The sequence below is a fragment of the Cyprinus carpio genome, chromosome B7 (genome assembly GCF_018340385.1).
Source record: "Cyprinus carpio isolate SPL01 chromosome B7, ASM1834038v1, whole genome shotgun sequence".
Taxonomy (NCBI): domain Eukaryota; kingdom Metazoa; phylum Chordata; class Actinopteri; order Cypriniformes; family Cyprinidae; genus Cyprinus; species Cyprinus carpio.
Genome location: NC_056603.1, coordinates 36,962,676 through 36,985,180, shown reverse-complemented (window position 1 = coordinate 36,985,180; position 22,505 = coordinate 36,962,676). Strand labels below are relative to the sequence as shown.

Genomic DNA, 22,505 nt, shown 5'->3' with positions numbered 1-22,505 from the left:
TTATTTACTACTACATGCAAAAAATATTCACATCCATGAAACCACAGTGTAGTTTCTTTCTTTTTTCTTTCATTATATATTGTACCAGTGACATTAAGTATGCCTAAAAAGATGTTAATTTGAGTCCTTGAAGCAGATATAAACCTTTATGATTTTTTGTTTTTTTTCTCTCTTCAAAAGTAATATTGCATATAATAGGTACCAATTATTTGGCTTATCCGATTCCTAAGCTGTTTGAGCTTGTGTTTTCAGAAATATGGATTACTAAATTATGTAAACCACAAATACCAAAAGGTTGAAGGTGACTGCAATTAAAAGGCTGCGACTTATTATTCATGGTAATGTGGTTTTGCCTGAATGAAAAATTTCAATCACAATATAAATAAAATGGAACAATAATCACAAATGTACAGACACATTTTTATGTTTAAGGGTAAAGGAACACATCATATGAAAACCTCAGTAATTTTAATGGTACAGATAATTATTTTATTGATTTGTCACAGAAATCACATTCCAACAGATTCAAAATCACATGTAGAAAGTAATCCAGACAGCAACCGGTGTTGGCCCAGATCTTGCCCACATGAATTTCATTCGGGCCAGATGTGAGCCAGATCTGGGCCAACACTATGTTGCTGTCTGGGAAGAAATCCAACAACACATGAGGAGATATGCAAATAAAAGGTCAGATGTTATTGCAGCGTGTTGGCTTAATGGCAATTGTGCCATTGCCCTTGCTTTGACTATAACTGTTATTGCTGGCCCAAGAAAAAGAATGTCTCTCCACCAGTCTCTGTGTGTCCTCTTTAGCTTCCAAGGTGGCAGCTTGCTCTTCTTTACAAATAATTTCATGTTCACGCTTCAGCTCATGGTATGAACGAGAAAACACATGGAAGATAGATGTAGCTGGAAAAGCCATGATAAGAATACCACTCAGTATGCTGCTAAAGGCAACAACCTGGCCAGGTATACTGTGTGGTACCATGTCACCGTAGCCAACTGTCGTCATGGATATAATAGCCCACCAATAGGAAGCAGGAATGCTGCTAAAGCTGTGGGGCCCAGTGGGCTTGTCCTTTGCAAATTCTTTCTCTGCCAAATGTACGAGAGGTGAGAATAGAGCTACAGCCACACAGAGGAAGAGAAGCAGGAGTCCAAATTCTCGCATACTTCGTTGAATTGTAAGACCCAGGGTCTGAAGGCCCAGTGAGTGTCGTGCCAGTCGCATCACATAAAGGATTCGCAGGGCACGCATGACTCGCAGAATTAAACCCAGCTTATCTAAATATCCACGACCAGTGCTACCATTAAGCTCGGCTTCTTCAGATTCATCTTCGCTATCGACAACCAAAGAAATGTAGTATGGAAGAATGGCTATGACATCTATGATATTAAGTGGATTTCGAACAAACTGCAGTTTGCTTTGAGCCTGTAGGAACCGCAACAAAAACTCCATGGAGAACCAGGCCACACACACCGTTTCCACTATGAATATGTTGCGACATTTTTCTGAGCATTCACCCTGTAAAAGAACAATAAGGAGAAATCAGGTAAATGTTTAGATTTAACATCACTTACTAAAGCATGGTCTACAAAATCTGTAAAAAAAAAACAAAAACAAAACAAAAAAAACAATATAACTATTGACATGGACATTTTTGCTTTATTAAAGGAAATATGTAATGAAACACAGAGTCAAAATTGAAAGCGGGGTGGGAGTGCAGTTTGTGAGATAAAGTGTGTAGTATTTGGCTGGTCATGTGACTTCTCACATAGTCAGTCCTAATGAGGCAGCTTGATGACATTTCCAGAGTTCTCTGTGCGACAGCTCACATTTGATGGTTTTTAATTTCTTCTTATATTTTTTCTTATTAGTTATGTACATTTGTTGTTAATGTTAATTTATTGTTGTGCCATAAAGTATGTGTTACCATGATAGCATTTTGTATTTTCACGATAATACTGTGCACCTACTACAGTATATATTTGTATTTACCTAAGCTTATTCTCTTTACCACCTGTGTTTTAAAGGTGGTTGTCAGTATACCATAAAGGTAAAAACAGATTTTAGAAATCTGGTATATTAGTACTATTTCAAGTGATACAATTCTAATGAAGTTTTTACTGTAGATTTAAATTAAATCTGTAAATCTTAAAATGTTGCTCCCATACATTTCACAATAAAGTGTTTTTTTTTTTTGTTTTTTTTTTATTATTTTTTTAATACAGTTTTTATAAGGCTATTTTAAGTCTTAAGTAAGTGTAATAATCATTTTGTACGTTTCTAGTTATTTAAATTAAAAAAATTAGTGCACATTTAATCCTTTGAATTCTGACCCTGGACACCCACTGCTCTGCCCATTTTGTATGTCTTCCTCATTTAACACAACTGATTCAAATCATCAGGAGAGAGCTCAATGAATTGAGTGTGTCAGATAAGTGAGACATATGAAATATGCAGAGCAGTGGGTGTCCAGGACCAGAGCGGAGAACCAATGGTGTAAACAATCTGTAATTTTCAGACAAAATCCCTTTCAACAGTTCAATAAAGCTTTGGCTATGCACCTTTAACACTGAATGGCTTCCAGTTATCATATTTTTAAAGGGGTCATATGATGTTGCTAAAAAGAACATTATTTTGTGTATTTGGGTTGAACTGTTCTGGAACAGTGTTGTAAATACAACTTAACCACTTATTTCTAGTTGTGTCCTCTTTTGGAAGGCCAAACAAAGTGTTTTCTCTTTCACAACGAAACAGCGTCTCCACAACATGGTGCTGGCGGCCACAGCGAGAATCAAAGTTACGCCTTCTTTCTTTGTGTGAACATTTGGCGGCGTTATGCAAATCTTCCAGCATCCTGACGTAGACATGTGGGGGCATGTTTAAACGAGCCATTTTAGGAGGGCATGGACGAGTCTTAAATTTATAAAGAATATCTCTTTGGGTTTGAGACTTTAGTCTTTGCAACTTTAGGGATCTTATCTATTCACGAACAGCTTGTAACACTCCAAAGAGAAAGGAAAACTTGAAATCGCTTGAAAGCTAATCAGGATTTGAAGCAGATGCAAGCTGTCTGGAATCCCACAGTCCTACTTCATGAAGCCATCAGCTCACCTTGGCAGAGTATGTCCACAATACGCTCCCTGTGGCAACCACTGATATGCCCCCTTTTCCAAATTCTGTTGGTCATCAGCTGCATCTTTTTGCTTCACAGGAACCTGAGGCACCCGTGTTTCCAGGCCTTTGTCCATTGGTGCAGACTCAAATGAGAAAGAGGCAGGAAGGTGCATTTCCGGGCGGGGAAAAATGCCATGGTGGCAGATCGTCATCTGAATCCTTATCCCAAGTATGTCTGTGGGCATAGGGTATGGCTTTCCACTTAGGACCTGTCCCTTAAGGTTCTGGCACGCAAACTGGAACCCAGGATCTTAGGGCCATACCACATTACCATGGTCTATGGTCCAACGGAAGTGCATCTCTCATGTGTAGGCTTACATGTGTTTCGTGTCAAGCCTGTAATTTCTTCCCCTTTGAACCTATGTCTGCTCCTTCCCTCCCTCCCCCTATCCTGTTGTGCTTAGGAGGCTGCTGGACACCAGGAGGTGTGGTAGGGGATACTATTACCTTTTGGAGGGTGCTGTCTCAGGACATCTTGGACTACTCCTTGACCTTTTCTGTCTGAGGAGCACACAGGGTTGCTCCTGGTGGGGGTGGAGCTGCTTACTGTCAGGGTGCTGGTCTGTTCAGATCAAGGTTTGTTTGCGTTGCATCTTTTGTTTGTCTTGATAACATGGCTGACACATGGTGTTTGTGTTTGTCATTCGATCTGCTCTTTTGTCTATTGTTACCCTGCTCCTCTTGTTACCTTGCTATCTCACCATGGCTTGCTTTGGCTCCCCACCACCTGCCTCTGTTCTGGACACCAGATTCCTTCCTCTTCACCACTGTCCAGTCTCTTGCTGCCCTTCCCTCTTGGCTCCCCTTTTTATCCTGTTCCATCCATCTGGCTCGTCTTCAAGTTTCTTATCTGTCCGTCAGTCCCAGAGGACTCCAGCTAGGACTGCCAAGTTCCTGCCTCCACTCTCCAGGTTTCACTATCTTTCTCCCCTGCCATCACCATTCCATGTTCCCTGATGTTAATGGCTGGGCTCACATATCTTGTTGTCCTTGGAGTGTACTCATCTCCCACCAGTGTTGCTATTTGGTTCTGCTCTTCAATTCACTCTGGATTCCCTTCTCTGCACCCCCCTCCCCCCACCCCCCAATTGTTGATTGTCCTCGTCATCCCTTGTATTTAAGCCCTAGTCTGTGCAGCCTGTGTTTGTCTGCCTGTTCTGTGTGGATTTATTAAAGACTGTTTGCGGTGCTCATCATCATTTTCCTTGCGCATTTCATTTCACTGTAGCGTGACAATATATATATTGTTTATTTGAAATATAGTCCTTTTGTTGAAACTACTGCAAAAATAGTTAATTACTAAATTTTCAAATTATCAGCTTTTCTGTATGTCACAAGGATGAATAACCTGAAAACATGATATTCCACACACAAATAACACAAATACATAAAAGTATTAAATGTAATGGTCATGCAAAGCTGAACTGTGGTGAGAAGAAATACAAAAAAGTGATTGTGACCCCATGAATTCCTCATAGTATAATTCCATATAGAGTGGTGTACACTCTGAAAAATAAAGGTTATTGATGACATCTATGGTTCCATGTAGAACTTTTAACATCCATGAAACCTTTCCACTGCCCAAAAGGTTCTTTATAGTGGAAAGAGGTTCTTTAAGTTATGTTCTTCACACTAGGAAAAAAACATGTTCTTCTTAGAACTGCTCACCAAAAGGTTCTAGCGATCCCAAAATGGTTCTTTTATGGCATCAACCTTTATTTTTAAAGGGTGTAGAATACATATCATGGTATACTATAGAAGACAGAAGACCCTCAGAATATATGCCCTCAGAAGACAGTATATATAAAAATAGAAATTTAGTGCACTGACCCTGTTATCGTTATCAGGCATGGTGCTGATACACAAGCTGATAACTGTCACAGCAATCATGACCACTGAGAAACATGCAAAGAGTTTCCCAAGCCAGCCAGAATGAGGGTTTTCCACTATTTCTTGCAGCTGGCTCATGAACCAGATGTACCCCTTCTCTTGTGCTAGAGGCTTCTGTATAGCTAGCCTTTTCTGCCTCCTCTCTTCCTCCTTTCTTTTCTTCTCTGCTACTTCCTCCACACGGGACAACAACTTGCGCCGACAGCAGCGTTCCATGTGATCAGGGTCGATGCCCCAATAGTTGAGTTCGTCAGACAGTGACACAGCACACACCTGCCGCAGCAGTCTCAGTTTACCTGCAGCCAGGAAGTTTAGGATGACCCGGAAGGCCATCGAGCTGCGGTCAAAAAAGAACTCTCGCCGGGCCTCATCGTAATCATCACAAAGCTGGGCGATATCATCTGGGCTGCTGCAGTGACACAGCTGTCCCAAACGAGTGAGTGGGAATTCCTCCAGTGTGCTCCATGGAAATGTGTAGCAATCTCCTCCAACATTGATGAGGGCTAGTTTACTGTGGTCAACATCTCTGAAGGTCGGGATGTTGTGTAGTCGCTGGGCCCGCTGAAAGTATAAACCTTTGATGGTTTCAGTGTCTGGAATTTCTGAGAAAAACAGGTCAAGGCTGCTGTCATCTGTGCTGACTGAGAGATTGCTAAAATCATGGTTGGCATTGCTAATGATGGGCATGGTGGCATTTGGGGATGTCAATGATTTGAATGTAGTAAATGTAGCTTAAGCAGGTAGCAGAGCACTGGAGCGAGAACTGTGAACAGAAATAAAATGATTTTATTGAAAGAAAAATGTCATGTTTCAATTTACTAGCAATTTCTGATTGAAAATTGTTTTAAAGAAAATCCTACACCAATTTTTTTAGATACCTATGATTCAATTATTTATTTATTTTTTTCATAAAAACATCTTTCTACAAAAATATTTACTAGTTATATAAAAAGATCAAGAATTCGACATAAGCAGTAATCACATATTGTTACACACTTTCAAAAATGACAGTACCTCTATCATAATACAGTGATTATATCATATGTAATACCATAGTACTTTGATACTCTAATGTAAAAAAAACTTGAAATACTGTACATTATAAAAAGTGTAAATGGACAGTTTTTAAGTAGGAGCTACAGTATTTCTACCTGTTTTTAAATAGTGAGGGATGTGATCTGACCCTTAGAAATGACTTTAGTTAGTTCATTCAGCTGTTCCCAGTTATGTAAGTACACATTCTATTCATCTAATAATGTTACGGTTAAATAACATTTTAAAATAAGGGACAAATCTGAAACTATGGCAATATAAATTGAGCTCATTTGCTGGTATGTCTCAATTTAAGAGACATCAAACTTTTTTTACAGTACATTGGAACTTCCATTGTTCTATCAAAAGTGTGATTGGCTCTTAAACGTTAGGTAGGACTACAGCCACCATATTATGCCTTATTATTTCACTCGTTCATGTGAATGGCTAGCCCATCTCTTAATTTTAAATGGTTTAGTTTGTGCAACCTTTAAAATAAAATCTTTTATTTAGATAAAGATAAAACATTTTTACTGTGTATCATGAAGTGTAGTGCTTTTTTGTTCTTAGTAGCCTATGTAGGCTAACTTAATAAAATACATACTTCAACAACACATTCACTACAACATTAAATAACATTTACCACAAAATCCTCTGTCTGTCATTACAAAGCATTCCATGCAATAAAATCAAAAGTATCACCACTTACCTGCTTAAAATGTTAAGGATTCTGTCATCCTAACAGAACATTGTAAACGTTTTTACTCATCTGTCCTAAGATTATTAAAATATATTTTCATTTAGGAAGGTGTGTGAACCAAGTTTAAAAAGTTGATAAGTTTCTCGTCCCATCCTGGAAGTAAGTTTATTGCAGGTAAATGATGCCATGAGCTCTTCATGTGCAACTCTTTCTTTCTAAACACTTCTAGTCAGATGGACATGAATAATCTGCCTTTCTCATAAAGACCAACCCTGAATCCCTACCACAAGCGCCGGAGAAAAAGGTTGAGTAAAAAAATACTCTCGGGAATAAAACCGATTATCTAACACCAGTGTCCTCCGAAAGCCCACTGTTGTTTATCTCTCTGCTTTTCAGATATTAAACACCAGCGGCTGTGCGCGCGTGCGCGCCCACCTGCAGCTTTAATGTGTTCTCAGTTTTTAGTCACAACAAATTATATATATATATATATATATACACACACACAAACACACACACACACACACACACACACATACATATATATATATATATATATATATATATATATATATATATATATATATATATATATATATATATATATATATATATATATATAAATAACATTTAAAAAGTTATTTATCATTGCCTTTTATTATTGATTTTGCTGCTATTTTATAAAAGTGATTAGGCACAACAGGACTTTTTTAAGGGATGTTCTAAGGCATAACATGATGCAGAATAACTAAAACATACTTAACTATGGTAAAATGACTGTTATGCAAACCTTGACTTATTGCTTTAGTGAAATATGTAGATTGGGAGTCTGAACTCTGAAGCCCTTGATCCACAGACTAATGAATATCAGGGCTTAGCTTTAATCTCCTGTAGACAGATGATGGTGAGCATGCTGGGACAGTTGAACCAGTGACGACCCTTACTTACCACCTAGGATAAACAATAACTTGTTATATAGAGAGTTTTAGAACAGTTGGTTTTCAAAGGATGTCTTTACTCTTCTGTAATCAAGTTTGTTTGTCATGTTCAACCTGTTCCTAAACTAGCTCTCGGGTTACTTCTAATTGGATGAACTGGGCCTGCAGAAAGAAACTGGAGAACCTTATTAAGTGCTTTGACATCAGGGTCTCCTTACATTCAGCATCTAGGTTTTCATGTTTCCCTTATCCTTTTTTCCAGAGAAAAAATGCAGAGAGTAATCATATTTATTAACAAGATTTTTACACTGTAAATAAAATGCATGACTTTGTAAAACTTGTTGCCAATGCTAGATGTCTGCTAGCAGCTGTAAAGATGTTTCAAAGGTGTTTCAATGCTCGACGTGTTCCAGTTTGGTTTATTGGATGTTCTGGGTAACATGAATGCTCTACATATCAGGGGAGGTTTTGGATGGTTAATTATTCAGTCCTTTGAATGCTGGGTTCTCTTGTGAAAAGTAAGTGTGCCTATAATTGTAATAAATGTTGTAGTTTACGAAGTCTTAAAAGTCTATTTTAAAAAGCTTTAAAGTACACATTTCACTTATTTCAATGTTCTGACTAACATACTGTCACAACTCTGGACTCATTATGTTGTGTTTTCCCCTCATGTGTTCCATTCCCCATGTTCTCTGTGACCCAGTTTCTGTCTCCCGTGTTTGGTTAATTGATTAGTTCCCAGTTGTGTCTTCTTAGTTCCCTCGTTAGCCTGTCTTTAAAACCCATGTCCTTTCAGTCTGTGTTTGTTGGGTCTACCAGTTACCAGTTAGTATGTGTGGCTTCCTCCTGTGTTCCATGTTGGATTTACCCCTGTGTTGGATTATTAAAGATTCTCTCGATTACTCTCGACTTATTTGTTATTTCCAGCAGCGTAGCATGACAGAAGACCCGACCAAAATATACCAAAAATATATCTAAATTACGGCTCTCCATGTCAAATGCAGAAATGTTAATCTATGTGTTTATGACCTCAAGGTTAGATTATTGTAACGCTTTATTGGGTGGTTGTTCTGCACACTTAATAAACAAACTCCAGCTAGTCCAAATTGCAGCAGCTAGAGTTCTTACTAGAACCAGGAAGTATGACCATATTAGCCCGGTTCTGTCAACACTGCACTGGCTACCTATTAAACATCGCATAAATTTCAAAATCTTGCTTATTACTTAAAAAGCCCTGAATGGTTTAGCACCTCAGTATTTGAACAAGCTCTTGTTACATTATAGTCCTCCACGTCCACTGCATTCTCAAAACTCTGGCAATTTGATAATACCTAGAATATCAAAATCAACTGCGGGTGGCAGATCCTTTTCCTATTTAGTGCCTAAACTCTGGAATAACCTACCTAACATTGTTCGGGAGGCAGGCACACTCTTGCAGTTTAAATTTAGATTAAAGACCTCTCTTTAACCTGGCTTACATATAACACACTAATATGCTTCTAATATCCAAATCCGTTAAAGGATTTTTAGGCTGCATTAATTAGGTAAACCGTAACCGGGAACACTTCCCATAACACCTGATGTACTTGCTACATCGTTAGAAGAATGGCATCTACGCTCATATTAGTCTGTTTCTCTCTTATTCCGAGGTCACAGTAGCCACCAGATCCAGTCTGTATCCAGATCAGATGGTCACTGCAGTCACCCTGATCCAGTACGTATCCAGCCCAGATGGTGAATCAGCACCTAGAAAGGACATCTACAGCCCTGAAAGACAGAGGAGACCAGGACAACTAGATGAGCCCCAGATCCCCTGTAAAGACCTTGTCTCAGAAGACCACCGGGACAAGACCTCAGGAAACAGATGATTCTTCTGCACAACCTGACTTTGCTGCAGCCTGGAATTGAACTGGCCCCCCGACTGAGCCTGGTTTCTCCCAAGGTTTTTTCTTCATTCTGTCACCGATGGAGTTTTGGTTCCTTGCCGGTGTCGCCTATGGCTTGCATAGTTGGGGACACTTCATTTACAGCAATATCGTTGACTTGATTGCAAATGATTGCACAGATACTATTTAAACTGAACTGAGCTTAATGATGACATCACTGAATTCAATGATGAACTGCTTTAACTGTCATTTTGCATTATTGACACACTGTTTTCCTAATTAATGTTGTTCAGTTGCTTTGACACAATAAGTTTTGATAAGGGCTATATAAATAAAGGTGACTTGACTTGACTTGACCAAAAATTTGAAATTGCGTGTCTCCCCTCCGTTTGTCTTCCAGTTTTTCTCAGTCTTTTTCTTTCCGTGGTGTCCATGGATGCCCTCCTCCTCCTCCTGCTGGAGCAGGAAGGACGTTCTCTCAAGGACCATACGAGACTATTCATACTGCTAGCTAACATCACCAGCTACCTGGACAACGCGCTCTGCGCATTCTATAACACCAGCCTAAACACCGAGTGCAGAGCGTTGTCATCCGAAGATGGTCCTCAGGAGGAATTCGCCGCATTTGTGGAGTGGACTCTGGCGAAAAATGGGTCGCCATTTACTGTCTGCCCAATAGAGGATCTCGCCAGGTCCACTCTGGACCCAGAGCCCAGCCCACCATCTCCCCAATGTGCAGAGCGCATGTCCGAGCCCACCACTGATGGAGAGCCAGAGCCCGCCGCGACCGACGAGCCATTGCCGCATAGAGCGACAGAGCTGAGGGTCACCGTGGAGCCAGACGGCGTGACATCAGACCAGGTATGTGAGTCGGCAACACCGTCTGCCACGAGGGAGAAGGACACGGACAGGGTGAGCGCAGAGAGGAGAGGAGCCCCCTGCACCGCGGCTGAGGGTGAGTGGAATATGGAACGCCAAAAGGGCCAAAATGAGTAGGTGGATTTTATAGACTGGGAATATGAACAGAAGGATGTGTTCCATGTTGGATTTACCCCTGTGTTGGATTATTAAAGACTCTCTCGATTACTCTCGACTCCGTGTTCCTTACGGCACAGTAGTGTGACACATACTTATGAACATGTAAAGTACTTGATTATTATTTGAACTGTAGCGTGTTATTCAACATAACATCTAAAGTAAATGTACTAATGTACTAAATTGCAACTTCAAATTACAAAAGTGAAATCACAAATACATTACATACGCATTTCAGTAGAGAAATGACAGTGTATTTCAGTTTACGTTAAACTCTTTTCACAATTACATGTAATTTAAACTATCCCTTTTGTGATTCTTTAGTATTTGTGTCTGTTTTATCAGTTGGTGAAAACCATATTTCTAATTGCGTAGAAAAACAATTGCACACCTCTCCTCAATAAGCTGAATGATCTTAGATACAGAATATTTCATATGGCCTAATATGCACCACTAACAAACATCCCTAGGTTACAAATGTAACATGGTTCCCCAAGGGAATGAGACACTGAAGCGTGAAACACTTTGGGAATGCCTCTGCAAGACCACTTTCTGAAGCATATGTAAAATCAGTCCAATAGAGAAGCGAGACATCACAAGCGGGGTGATGTGAGCAACCAGGAACCATAAAAGCACATCCGGCAGACCACATGTTAGCTTCAATGAAGTAGCACCCACAGTGATGCAGGGAGTGTGGCAAGGGGACACAGCATCTCGTTCCTCTTCAGGAACTCGAGCTGCATTGAGAAATGCTTTGGGAATGAGAATACCCACTGCGCCATACTATCAAGTCTCTGCCTGTGTGTGTATTCCTGGAAAGGAGGAGGACAGTATGCCTGTAGTACTATGGGCCCTGGTGTAGAAGTGGGCACCTTAGGGACATACCCGGACCTTGGGTAAAGGAACACCCTAACCATGCCTGGGGGAAACTCCAGGAACAAAACTGAAAGTGCCTGAAGATCCCCAATCCTTTGGAGTAAGTAAATAGCGAGGAGAAAGACAGTCTTCAGAGTGAAGAACTTCTCTGAGACTTCCACTATGGGTTCAAATGGGGCATTACACAAGCCCTCCAGAACCACTGCCAGGTCCAATGAGGTCACCTTAGTGCGCTGTACTGGCCTCAGCCTAAGGGTGCCACAGAGGAAACGGGTGACGAGTGGGTGTCTTCCCAATGACTGACCACCCAGAAGGGCGTGGTAAGCAGCTAATACCTCCACGTATACCTTTAGAGTGGAGGGAGAGAACCCTGTGGAAAATCGCTCCTGCAGAAACAACAGAACTGTACCAACTGGGCAGTTGACTGGATCCTGCAGTCGCTGTCCACACCAGGAAGTGAAAAGCTTCCACTTCAAGGTGTACTGTTTCCTTGTGGCAGGAACCCTGGACTGGAGTATGGTCTCAACAACCTCAGTTGAGAGACCAGATGCTAGGAGTTGTGCCCCCTCAACGGCCATGCCCACAGCTTCCACAACTCCAGGCGGGGGTGAAGGATGGTGACCCCCACCTGAGAGAGGAGGTCTCTCCTGATCGGAATCTCCAGCAGAGAACCATCGAGGAGAGACACCAGATCTGAAAACCATACTCAGCCAGCCAGAACAAGGCTACTAGCAAAAGACGGACCTGTCCTGGTATACTTTCTCCAGAACTCCCGGAAGCATTGCAATCTGAGGAAAAGCGTACAGACGAAACCTCGGCCATATCGGCACCATGGCATCCAGCCCACACGGCGCTGGATGTGTGAGGGAGAACCAGAGCAGACAGTGTGTCATTTCCTGCGATGCAAATAGATCCTCTTCCACCTGGCCAAACTCCTTCCAAAGGAGCTCCACCACCTCAGGGTGAAGCCTCCATCCCCGGGGCTGAAGCCCCTTTCTCGACAGGATGTCTGCTCCCTGATTGAGGTACACAGGGATGTAGACTGCTCTGAGTGAGAGGAACTTTCCCTGGGCCCACATGAGGATCCGGCACGCCAGCCTGTAAAGGGGCGTGAATGCAGACCACCCTGTCAGTTGATGTAGGAGACCACGGAAGTGTTGTCTGTGCGGAAAAGCACATGATGTCCTCACAGGACTGGAAACAAGTGTCTCAGAGCTCGAAACACGGCCAGCATCTCCAGGCAGTTTATGTGCCACATGAGATAATGGCCTTCCCACAGACCTTGGGCAGAGCAGCCACTCATGACCGCTCCCAGTCCATAAGGGAGGTGTCCGTCGTTAGCATTATGCAACGACTAGGAGCCCCAACACCGGGCTTTGAGCCAGGAACCAATGTTTCGTCAAAAAGATCCAAGGCACTTAAACATCGCCACGTGACCTTGATCTTGCGAAGATAACCCTTTGGTCCTGAGCCACCACTGCAAGGGTCTCATGTACATCAAGCCAAAAGGGATCACATTGGACGCAGCTGCCATCAGACCCAACAGTCTCTGAAACTGTTTGACAGTGGCTTTTTTTAACTCTCTTGACTGCCATGAAAATTGACTCAATATAAGTAGGAGACAGATGTGCCTGCATCCCACACCACGCCCAGATAAGAGGTTATCATTGGTGGAGAAAGCACACTCTTCTTGGTGTTTAGCCTTAACCCCAACTTTTTCATCCCTTCCTCAAGAGAGTGTCTGCTTCTTGTTCCATTACCAGAGCCTGCTCGGGGCCCACTAGTGTGGTAATTTAGAATTAGGATGTTTATATTCCAAGGTACTGTGTCTTTATATGATAACATTTATTTAATGTATTTAGTTTTGTGTATATATTATATTATGAATATAATTTGCTTATATTATTGTGATCTACTTTGATCTAGCCAATAGGCCCCTAAGCCCATGGGCTAATTTATCTTACACAATAATTATATTTTTCCAGAATAATTTTGTTACACTTATACCTCTTTTAGCACAAAATCTTTATTGGTATCCACAGAGTGAGGCATTTTATATAAGAATATCCATTCAATTAATGTAAAATTTATAGCAAACAAGAGCAAACGTGAAATAGTTTCAACTTAAATGAGTGGTACAGAAGAGAATGGTAAGCTTATTATAAAGGTTAGAACAGAAATCAGAAATAATGAACAATACAAAAAAAAATAATAATAATAATCAGCTTTGTCATTGTTATCAATAAGTTCATACAGATACGTTGTTATGAAAGTAGTCTTTAATATATCAGAATATTCAATGGTTTGTCCACAAGGTGGTGCTTTTGGATTGATTTTTTACATCATATACATCCATGCGCCACAGTCTTTTGAAGTCAGTTTGTCAAATTTAAGTGATGAACAGTAAATTTAACCTAGTTAACTTTTATGGAATACATTGTTTTGTCTCAGGAATATTAGCCTAATATGGATTTGTTTGTTTGTTTGTTTGTTTTCAAATCATCATTTAAATAAAACTGCCTAATTTGCTGGTTTTCACCTCTAATGAGTCCATCAAAAACCATCAAATCTACCTTTGTCCTAACAGGACAAATATAGAAACATGGCACAAAAACTGATGTTTTCAGTTTGCATTTTCAGTCAGTGCATAATGCTCATACTTCCCTTTGTGTTATTTCATAGATTTGATAACTTTGTTATTTTTTTAATAATAATATATAATACAGTATATAATATATATATAATGACATATTGTTATATATTATATCTAATAATATCTAATAATATATTATTATATATTATATGTAATTATACAAAAAAATAGCTGTTCACATGTTTGACTTGTACGGCACTGAACAGAAAAGTGGTGATTTTCAAATAATTGCATGTCTAATTACTTTTTGTTTTTAGTCTACATTTTTTAAAAACACTTGCTCTAAACTAAACTCTAAAATGTTCCCTTACAGAATTTCTCTACAGGCCAACTCTTTATCAGAGATCCTTTGCATTCTCCAAAAACAGTACTACAGGAGTATACAGTCATCTGAGGAGTTGGTTATAATAACTTGTTCAGTAGTGACAGAACCAAGACTAGTGGATAGAAAGATTTTATGCATGTTGAACTGGATTTATCTTGGTAACCAAAGTCTGTCCTGCAGGGATTTTGAACTTCTTTAAGAGGGATGGGTATATCATCTGGTTTGGTACCATTTAGGTGATCTCTTACCTATTAAAACATAAAAGTTACTTTTTAGAATTTTTAGAAAAAGGTTCAGTGAGCAAACAGGGCAGTAGATTTGATATTATATTGAGTTTGAAACTAATGTATTCATGACTGTGTGTGAATTGCTCTTACTTCCTCCACCTCGCTGAACACTCTCAGCAGGTTTCTTCCCAGAGCATCTCTGATCTCATCCTCTGACCATTTGCGCCTAAGAAGTTCAGCCACCAAGTCTGGGTACTTTGATACATCCCCTAGACCTTCCGGCACCCTATTCAAACCATAGCATTATTTATTAATGGTATTATTAATTAAAGGCAATTCTCATTGTATACAATACACATGCTTTACAAATGTGAAATGTACCACAGTGTCATTGAGGAGTATTATCATTAGATATGAATGCAGGCAGTCTATTCACAAATCAGTATGCTTACCTTGTCACACCATCATAATCTCCTCCAAATCCAATGATACTAGAGCCAGCCACTTTCTTGATATGGTCAAAGTGATCTGAATGTCATATAGAGAAATGGAGTCATATATTAATGTCTTGTCTTATACCATAAAGTGCTCGATGAAGGAATGCTTTGCAGGGTAGCAGGCACGGAGGTTGCTTTCAAAAGGACTCACCAGCAACATCTGAGATGTTAGCAGTTGGACTGCAGGTTACGTAGTCATTATAAAAATTAACCATGACAATCCCTCTCTTTTCTTTCTGAAATAGAAATATTTTGGAAAATGAATATTTTACTTTACACTTCTCCATTAACATACAAATTACATACCAGATTTTTACATTTTCCCAATTATATGTGAGTGCTACTTAACCCTGTAAAGCCTAACATATAACATATAACACATTATACTCGAGAAAAAAAAAAAAAAACACCTTAGTTTTATTCAAAGGCCCAAAATGAGCAAAAATATGAAATTTGGCGCAATTGCTAATATTTATATGGGAAAAAGTTAACATAAAAAAACTTAACTTATCTTAGTTTATTATCATATTTGATGTACTGTATCATAATTGATACTCACTTTTTAAAATGATCTTCCTTAAAAATATGTATGTATAATCAGGTAAACCTTAATGTTTATCTTGAAATATTCCTAACAATATAAAAGTAATTATTTTCTTATTCTGATTTACTTCAAATCAGTGTAAAAAAAAAAAAAAAAAAAAAAAAAAAAAAGATTTGTTCCACAAACTGATGTTTTTAGAATTAAACTAAAAGGACTTCTTTTTTCAATAATGTATAAAACAGAGATCATGAGTAGTGTAGTTGATTGATATTTGTTTTCAGCAAAGTTTTAATTATATTGATAATTTAGATGCCTTAGAAATGTACCTATTGGTTAAAAGGATAGTTCACTCAAAAGTGAAAATCCTGTCATCATTTACTAATCCTCAAGTTGTTACAAACTTGTATGAGTTTCTTTCTTCTGTGGAAAACGCAAGTACATATTTTGATGGTAGTTATTGACTTTTATAGTATGGAAAAGAAATACTGTGTAAATCAGTGGCTACCATCAACTGTTTGGTTACCAGCATTCTTCAAAATCTTCCACAGAACAAAATAACAGCTTGAAGGTGAGTAAATGATGATAGAACTTTCATTTTTGAGTGAACTATCCCTTTAACTGTTTCGTTGCTATAGCTGCCGCCACAATGCTTTTTAAAAGTGTTTTTAGTGTTTAGGAGAGTTTTTTATGCATTGCTGTATTGTTGCCATCCCTAAGTCTATGTGATGGTGTGAAGTTATTTCACCACTTTTGTAAAAGAGCTGAAAATCGAGCATAAATCTGAATGCTAACTGCACACAATTTGTGAGTTATAAACCATGGTTTAATAACTAGGCATGCTGACATTAGCAAGTGCCATAGTATAAAACTGGAACATTTGGTGTAAACAAAACCACATAGATCTCACTTCTCTTTAAAAAATGCAATTCTGTTTCTGGAGCATTCTGAAGCGTTTGGGGGATTAGTGATGCTGGGTATTAGTGGTTAACCTCTCAGTTCTGACTAGTTGATGGCTATTTGTTACAAAAGTCTGACGAATTAGAATGTATTCTAGGGAGGCCTGTAAGCCAGGATGTGTGTAAATCAGTGGTCTGCTAATTGTCACTGCTAATTGAATGTCTCATATTGGGATGTTCCAATTCAGCCCTTTGCAAGGGTTCCACATCAAGCAGTCGACACTTGTACAACGTAATTAACTGACCCTTCACAAAAACCCACGCTCCTTAGTTACTGTTGCTATGTTTGTCAAGCCATGCCACTCTCACACTACACATCATGTTCCCACACAGTAAAAAATACATTGTGGAGCAAAGAGGAAACTGACAAAACGCAGATGGACACGACAGAGCAGGTTACTTCTGGTATGAAACAAGGTCTCAGCTTTCAAATGTAATGTGTAATTCCTGATTTCAACAATCAGCATTTCTGATATCAACAATTTAATTGTTGATATCAGCAATTCATATCCTACATGTGTTTAAATGTTTAAAGGGCGGCCAAACTAAAACAGATATCAAAAATTGCATTCCTTACTAGTTAAAATTCTAAATACACATATCAGCTTTGTATTTCATCCTAATAGAAATATCATTTTTGATATTAATAATTACATTGTTACTAGTAAAAATGTAAATTCCTGATATCAAGAATTCAATTGTCACTAGCTGAAATTCACTTGTTAATTCTTGGTATCTGTAAATATATTTCATCATATTGAAGTTGTTATTTCTGATATCTGAAATGTCCAAAACTCGCGGCTCGATTGGACTCAGAATGTGATGTCATGTCAGAAAGTGGTAAGACTTTAAGTTTTATTTGGTAAATGTTGCTGGTAAAGAATACATGCTTGACCCCCATTACACGTTCATACAGACAGTATTCGAAAAGCTATTGTAATTTGCTATGTGAACAGGACTTTCCAGACTCACACCTGTAAGTAAATGCGGTTGTCAATCCCAGAAACTGACAGTGTTAACGTAGCCAATGACGTGTTCATATGAGTCAACGAGGCGAGGAAAGTTAAGAGGGGAAGGCCAAAAAAAAAAAAAAAAAAAAAAAACTCAGGCACTCAGCCTGTGCATGTCACGTTCAGTTCTATGTTTCGGTTTTGTTTTCATGGAATTCTAGATTGCAACTGATTGTTTCTTTTGTGTCCTTTCTGTTTCTTCAGTTATCATGGTTTAAGAATATATTCTTACTTGTCGCCATTGCTACTGATTATATTGTTTACCTGTGTCTCATTCTTTTCATTTATTACCCTGTGTATTTATAGCCCTCTGAGTCCTCAGTGCTGGGCAACAATTAATTGTGATTAATCACATCCAAAATAAAAGTTTTTGTGTACATAATATGCGTGTACTGTGTATTTTTATTATGTAGCCTGTATATAAATACACACACATGTAGGTATATATTTAAGAAAATTATGTTATGTTTATATATTAAATATATTTTTAGATAATATAAATTATATGAATATAAACATATACATGTAAAAACATGTAAATATATATAAAAAAATGTATATACTGTATGTGTGTGTTTTATATATACAGCACACACACATGTATTATGTAAACAAAAACTTTTACTTTGGATGCGATTAATTGCGATTAAACATTGCCCAGCACTATTGTCTATGCATTTGGATAACTTTTCTAAAGTCATTCAGCACACATGCAGCCTGAACCACTGCTGTGAAACTACCCTAACATAATGAATATCAGAATAACTGTGACTACCTGTAGACTTGTGCTATGGCTGAATCACAGTCGAGATTATCCATGTGATTTTGCTTAATTAAAGCATCTGGTTTTATCTTTTATAACATCTCTTTAAATCAGTAATGAGTAACGTATTACAAACTTTTTATGAATATGAAAGAGTAAGTGCGTCATAGTCTATTCTTTTTGGGCAATAACGCTGTTGTGTAACATTTTGAGGTTGTAAATTGAAGATACTCTTACCACTCTCATGAGAACATCGTCAGGAACATTTCTCTTGTGATTACAGACGCTGTAGGCAGAAGAGTGGCTGAAGATAATAGGAGCTTTAGAGATATCCAGCACCTGATTCATGACCTTCTCTGACACATGAGACAGATCAATCAGCATTCCAATGCGGTTCATTTCCCAGATCACTTGCTGAAAGGACAAATCAAACTGGTCAGTCCAGACAGCAATAATGAGTAAAACTTTCTCTAAAAGATGACAGCAAAATAATGATTCACAATTAAAGATGTTTTTATTCTATAAATAGTTTAAGAAAAAAGCTCTTACATTCACCTTGGAAAAAGACAATTTTGTCTAAATATATAAACTTTATATATATATATATATATATATATATATATATATATATATATATATATATATATATATATAAATACTGTATGTGATGTGTATATACTGTCTGTAACAGAAAATATGATACATATTTTAGACATCACAAACCAATTAAGGTCTTTGAAGTCTGTAAGTTTTCGTATTAATAAGTAAGCTAAATGAAACAACAAAATTACAATCCAAATGTTTTTGAAAAAAAAAAAAGAATTTAAGGGAAAATTCTAATTTCATATTATAGCAAATTTAACAGCAAATTTAAATTTAATAGCTTTTAAAAAGCAATATACATTTCAAATACATAATTTTGGCTTATATCTGAAGTAAATACATTACTAAGCATGAGCCTTTATCAAAAATGATCGTTTTACTCTGCATGAATGCTTTTATTTTTGGGGAAATAAATATATATACATATATATACATTGATTGATTGATTGACTGATTGATTGACTGATTGATTGACTGATTGAGTGATTGATTGATTGATTGACTGATTGATTGACTGATTGAGTGATTGATTGATTGATTGACTGATTGATTGATTGATTATGATTGATTGAGTGATTGATTGATTGATTGATTGAGTGATTGATTGATTGAGTGATTGAGTGATTGAGTGAGTGATTGAGTGATTGATTGATTGATTGATTGAGTGATTGATTGATTGATTGATTGATTGATTGATTGAGTGAGTGATTGATTGATTGATTGATTGATTGATTGATTGATTGATTGATTGATTGAGTGATTGATTGATTGATTGATTGATTGAGTGATTGATTGATTGAGTGAGTGAGTGATTGATTGAGTGATTGATTGATTGATTGATTGATTGATTGATTGATTGATTGATTGATTGATTGATTGATTGATTGATTGATTGATTGATTGATTGATTGAGTGATTGATTGAGTGATTGGTTGGTTGAGTGTTTGATTGATTGTAGAAAAATGACATTACAGCATCTCTGTGTCTAACCTTGCCAAACTCAGACAAACCGCCATGCATTTCAGGCTCAGATCCTGTGTCCACCAGCCAGTTGTCGGCCCTAGAAGGAAGTGAGACCAAAACATGGTAAAGGAAACAATAGAGTCTTTATCTGAAATTCTTCCCCTTCTCTAATCAGATGGGCATGTGCACTTGTGTGGCCTTTTATGTGGTCAGTTCTTTTGAAACCCAATGTAGCTTCTAATTTAGACCCACCTTAAATGCAAAATATGAATTCTGTGGAATAGCTGCTGGTAAGAGTTGAATATTCTGTGAATTTCACTCTAATTTTCCACATTACTATTGTTAGTGTTATGCGGGTGTGTTACAAAATCATTATAGAATGTCTCTGGCACAGTTCTTGGAAAGATTTATGTTTACTTAATTCCAAACTGTTGAAATCATCAACTGAACTATTGCTCCCTCACCTTGCTGGATCAACCTGTATGTTCTTTTTTAAGGTGAATGCATTTATGCTGTTATCTCAGTAATCTCCAGGAATAACCACTCACCATGGTGTGTTACAGCTATGTGTGATAGTGAGGTAGCGGACACCCAGTTGGTACATAGTGCGCAGAGTACCCAAACTGCTGTCAATCGAATGTCCACCTTCTACCCCGATCAGACTCGCTGTCTTATTCTGTTCAAAGGCATCCAATATATCTGTAACAACATTTTCGTTTTAGTTTAAAAACTATAAACAATTACAATTACTGTACACATACGGTTTTACACTTTATCACTACCACAATAATTCTAGGGTGCTTTAGGAATATGGTGTTGATGGGTGGTTGTTACAGTGTTTGTGGTTGTTGAGGTCACTTCTAAATTTCTTTAGATAAGATTATGGAATTTTCCATCGTTTTTTTTTTTTTTTTTTTTTCATTTACCCTAATATCATTCATGTTGTAGCAAAAAGTGTAGCTTTGGTTGTACTGCAAACGTATTCAATACTGACATCTATTTGATTCACTTTGAGTTATTACAAGGGTTTCTACAGTATTTACTGCTGCTTCACTGTCTTACCTTGACTGCTGGCAGCAAATTTGAACACTTCTGGGTATTCATGACACATCCTGTGGATAACATCAATCTGCTCCAAGGTCTGTCTGACTGCGTCTTTGTACTGGGTATCACAAGGTACATAAGCTGCCCAGAACTGCAACAGAAAAACAAATATTACCACACATTCAATTTGCTCATTACGGTGAGTGTTCATATGTTGTGTACACAGGCCTGTTTGTTTGTGTTTGTACCTGTGCTGAGAGGCGCCCTTCTTTGATTTTTGGGATGTTGGTGTGTGTGGTGTTTAGTTTGTTCAAATCCACCATGTTGAGCTGATTATTAAACAAGCTCCTCATCTGCCAGGGAAGGTCATTGTGCCTGTTTTATAAAATATTTAATAAGAGATAATAAGAGAAAAAACATTGAAAGCGTCCTTGTGTGAATACATTGAATGGATTCATTAGGATATTACTATAAGTAAAGATCATGTTCCATGAAGATATTTTGCAAATTTCCTACTGTAAATACATCAAAAATTAATTTTTGATTAGTGATATGCATTGCTAAGGACTTAATTTGGACTTCATAAGGACTTTAACTTTAAAGGCAATTTTCTCAATATTTAGATTTTTTTGCACCCTCAGATTCCAGATATTTAAATAGTTGTATCTCTGCCAAATATTGTCCTATCCTAACAAACCTTACATCATCTTATTTATTCAGCTTTCAGATGATGTATAAATCTCAATTTCGAAAAATTGACACTTATGACTGGTTTTGTGGTCCAGGGTCACATATTTCATCATGACATTTCAACTTCAAGATCTTGTTTTTCATTTAAAAAAAATAATAATAATAAAATTAAAAAAAAAACATTAAAATGTTTTCATTGTTTTCAGGGACTGTACATTGAATATCTTGTTTTTAGATTTTTTTCAAAAAACTTTCCTTTCCACTAGATTTCTCTCTCTCTCTCTCTCTTTTTACAGTGTAGATAAACAGATTGACTTACCCATCTATAAGTGGAGTGTCAGCCATCAGTTTCAGGGCTTGCTCTTTAAAATCATCTGCTACTGAGTTGTATGTGAAAGCCCAGAGCACTAAATACACAGTCTTGACCCAATCCATCATCACCACACTGTTTACCAACTCTGTATCCTTTAATTATGAATTGCTCCTCAAATAACTCTACCTACCACAGCTCTTCTTGTTTTCAGCTTACTACTTATATCCACAGATGTTTATCTTCTTTTCTCTCTGATTATGCGTAGAGATACTCTAAGGCTAAAAGATCAGTGTTAGGGATTAAATTTGCATCGTAATGATGCTGAATATAAGTTAATATATAATTTTGGGTTGTAAAAATGTCCCATAAACCAGACAGT

General features: G+C 37.8%; 2 protein-coding genes across 2 annotated transcripts; both read right to left on the bottom strand.

Moving 5' to 3' along the window:
- Positions 1-589: 589 nt before the first annotated feature.
- LOC109085005 (potassium voltage-gated channel subfamily G member 4) lies at positions 590-5,903 on the bottom strand. The gene is made up of 2 exons (XM_042728502.1): positions 5,012-5,903; positions 590-1,525 (listed from the first exon to the last, which is right to left on the bottom strand). The coding sequence occupies exons 1-2, from the start codon at positions 5,756-5,758 to the stop codon at positions 689-691; spliced, it is 1,584 nt and encodes a 527-aa protein (XP_042584436.1). The 5' UTR covers positions 5,759-5,903; the 3' UTR covers positions 590-688.
- Positions 5,904-13,546: 7,643 nt separating this feature from the next.
- Positions 13,547-22,391, bottom strand: dpep1 (dipeptidase 1). The gene is made up of 10 exons (XM_042728501.1): positions 22,133-22,391; positions 21,372-21,498; positions 21,142-21,274; positions 20,628-20,778; positions 20,107-20,176; positions 18,751-18,927; positions 15,392-15,476; positions 15,196-15,271; positions 14,894-15,029; positions 13,547-14,764 (listed from the first exon to the last, which is right to left on the bottom strand). The coding sequence occupies exons 1-10, from the start codon at positions 22,249-22,251 to the stop codon at positions 14,594-14,596; spliced, it is 1,245 nt and encodes a 414-aa protein (XP_042584435.1). The 5' UTR covers positions 22,252-22,391; the 3' UTR covers positions 13,547-14,593.
- Between the last annotated feature and the right edge of the window lie 114 nt (positions 22,392-22,505).

Bases quoted from the DNA above. Each gene is read 5' to 3' on its own strand.
- LOC109085005 (XM_042728502.1), bottom strand. From the start codon at position 5,758: ATGCCCATCATTAGCAATGCCAACCATGATTTTAGCAATCTCTCAGTC. The intron at 1,526-5,011 runs GTCAGTGCACTA...GTTCTTTTACAG, and splicing joins TGCCTGATAACGATAACAGG to GGTGAATGCTCAGAAAAATG.
- dpep1 (XM_042728501.1), bottom strand. From the start codon at position 22,251: ATGATGGATTGGGTCAAGACTGTGTATTTAGTGCTCTGGGCTTTCACA. The intron at 21,275-21,371 runs GTACAAACACAA...TTTCTGTTGCAG, and splicing joins AAGGGCGCCTCTCAGCACAG to TTCTGGGCAGCTTATGTACC. The intron at 14,765-14,893 runs GTAAGAGCAATT...ATGTTTTAATAG, and splicing joins TGTTCAGCGAGGTGGAGGAA to GTAAGAGATCACCTAAATGG.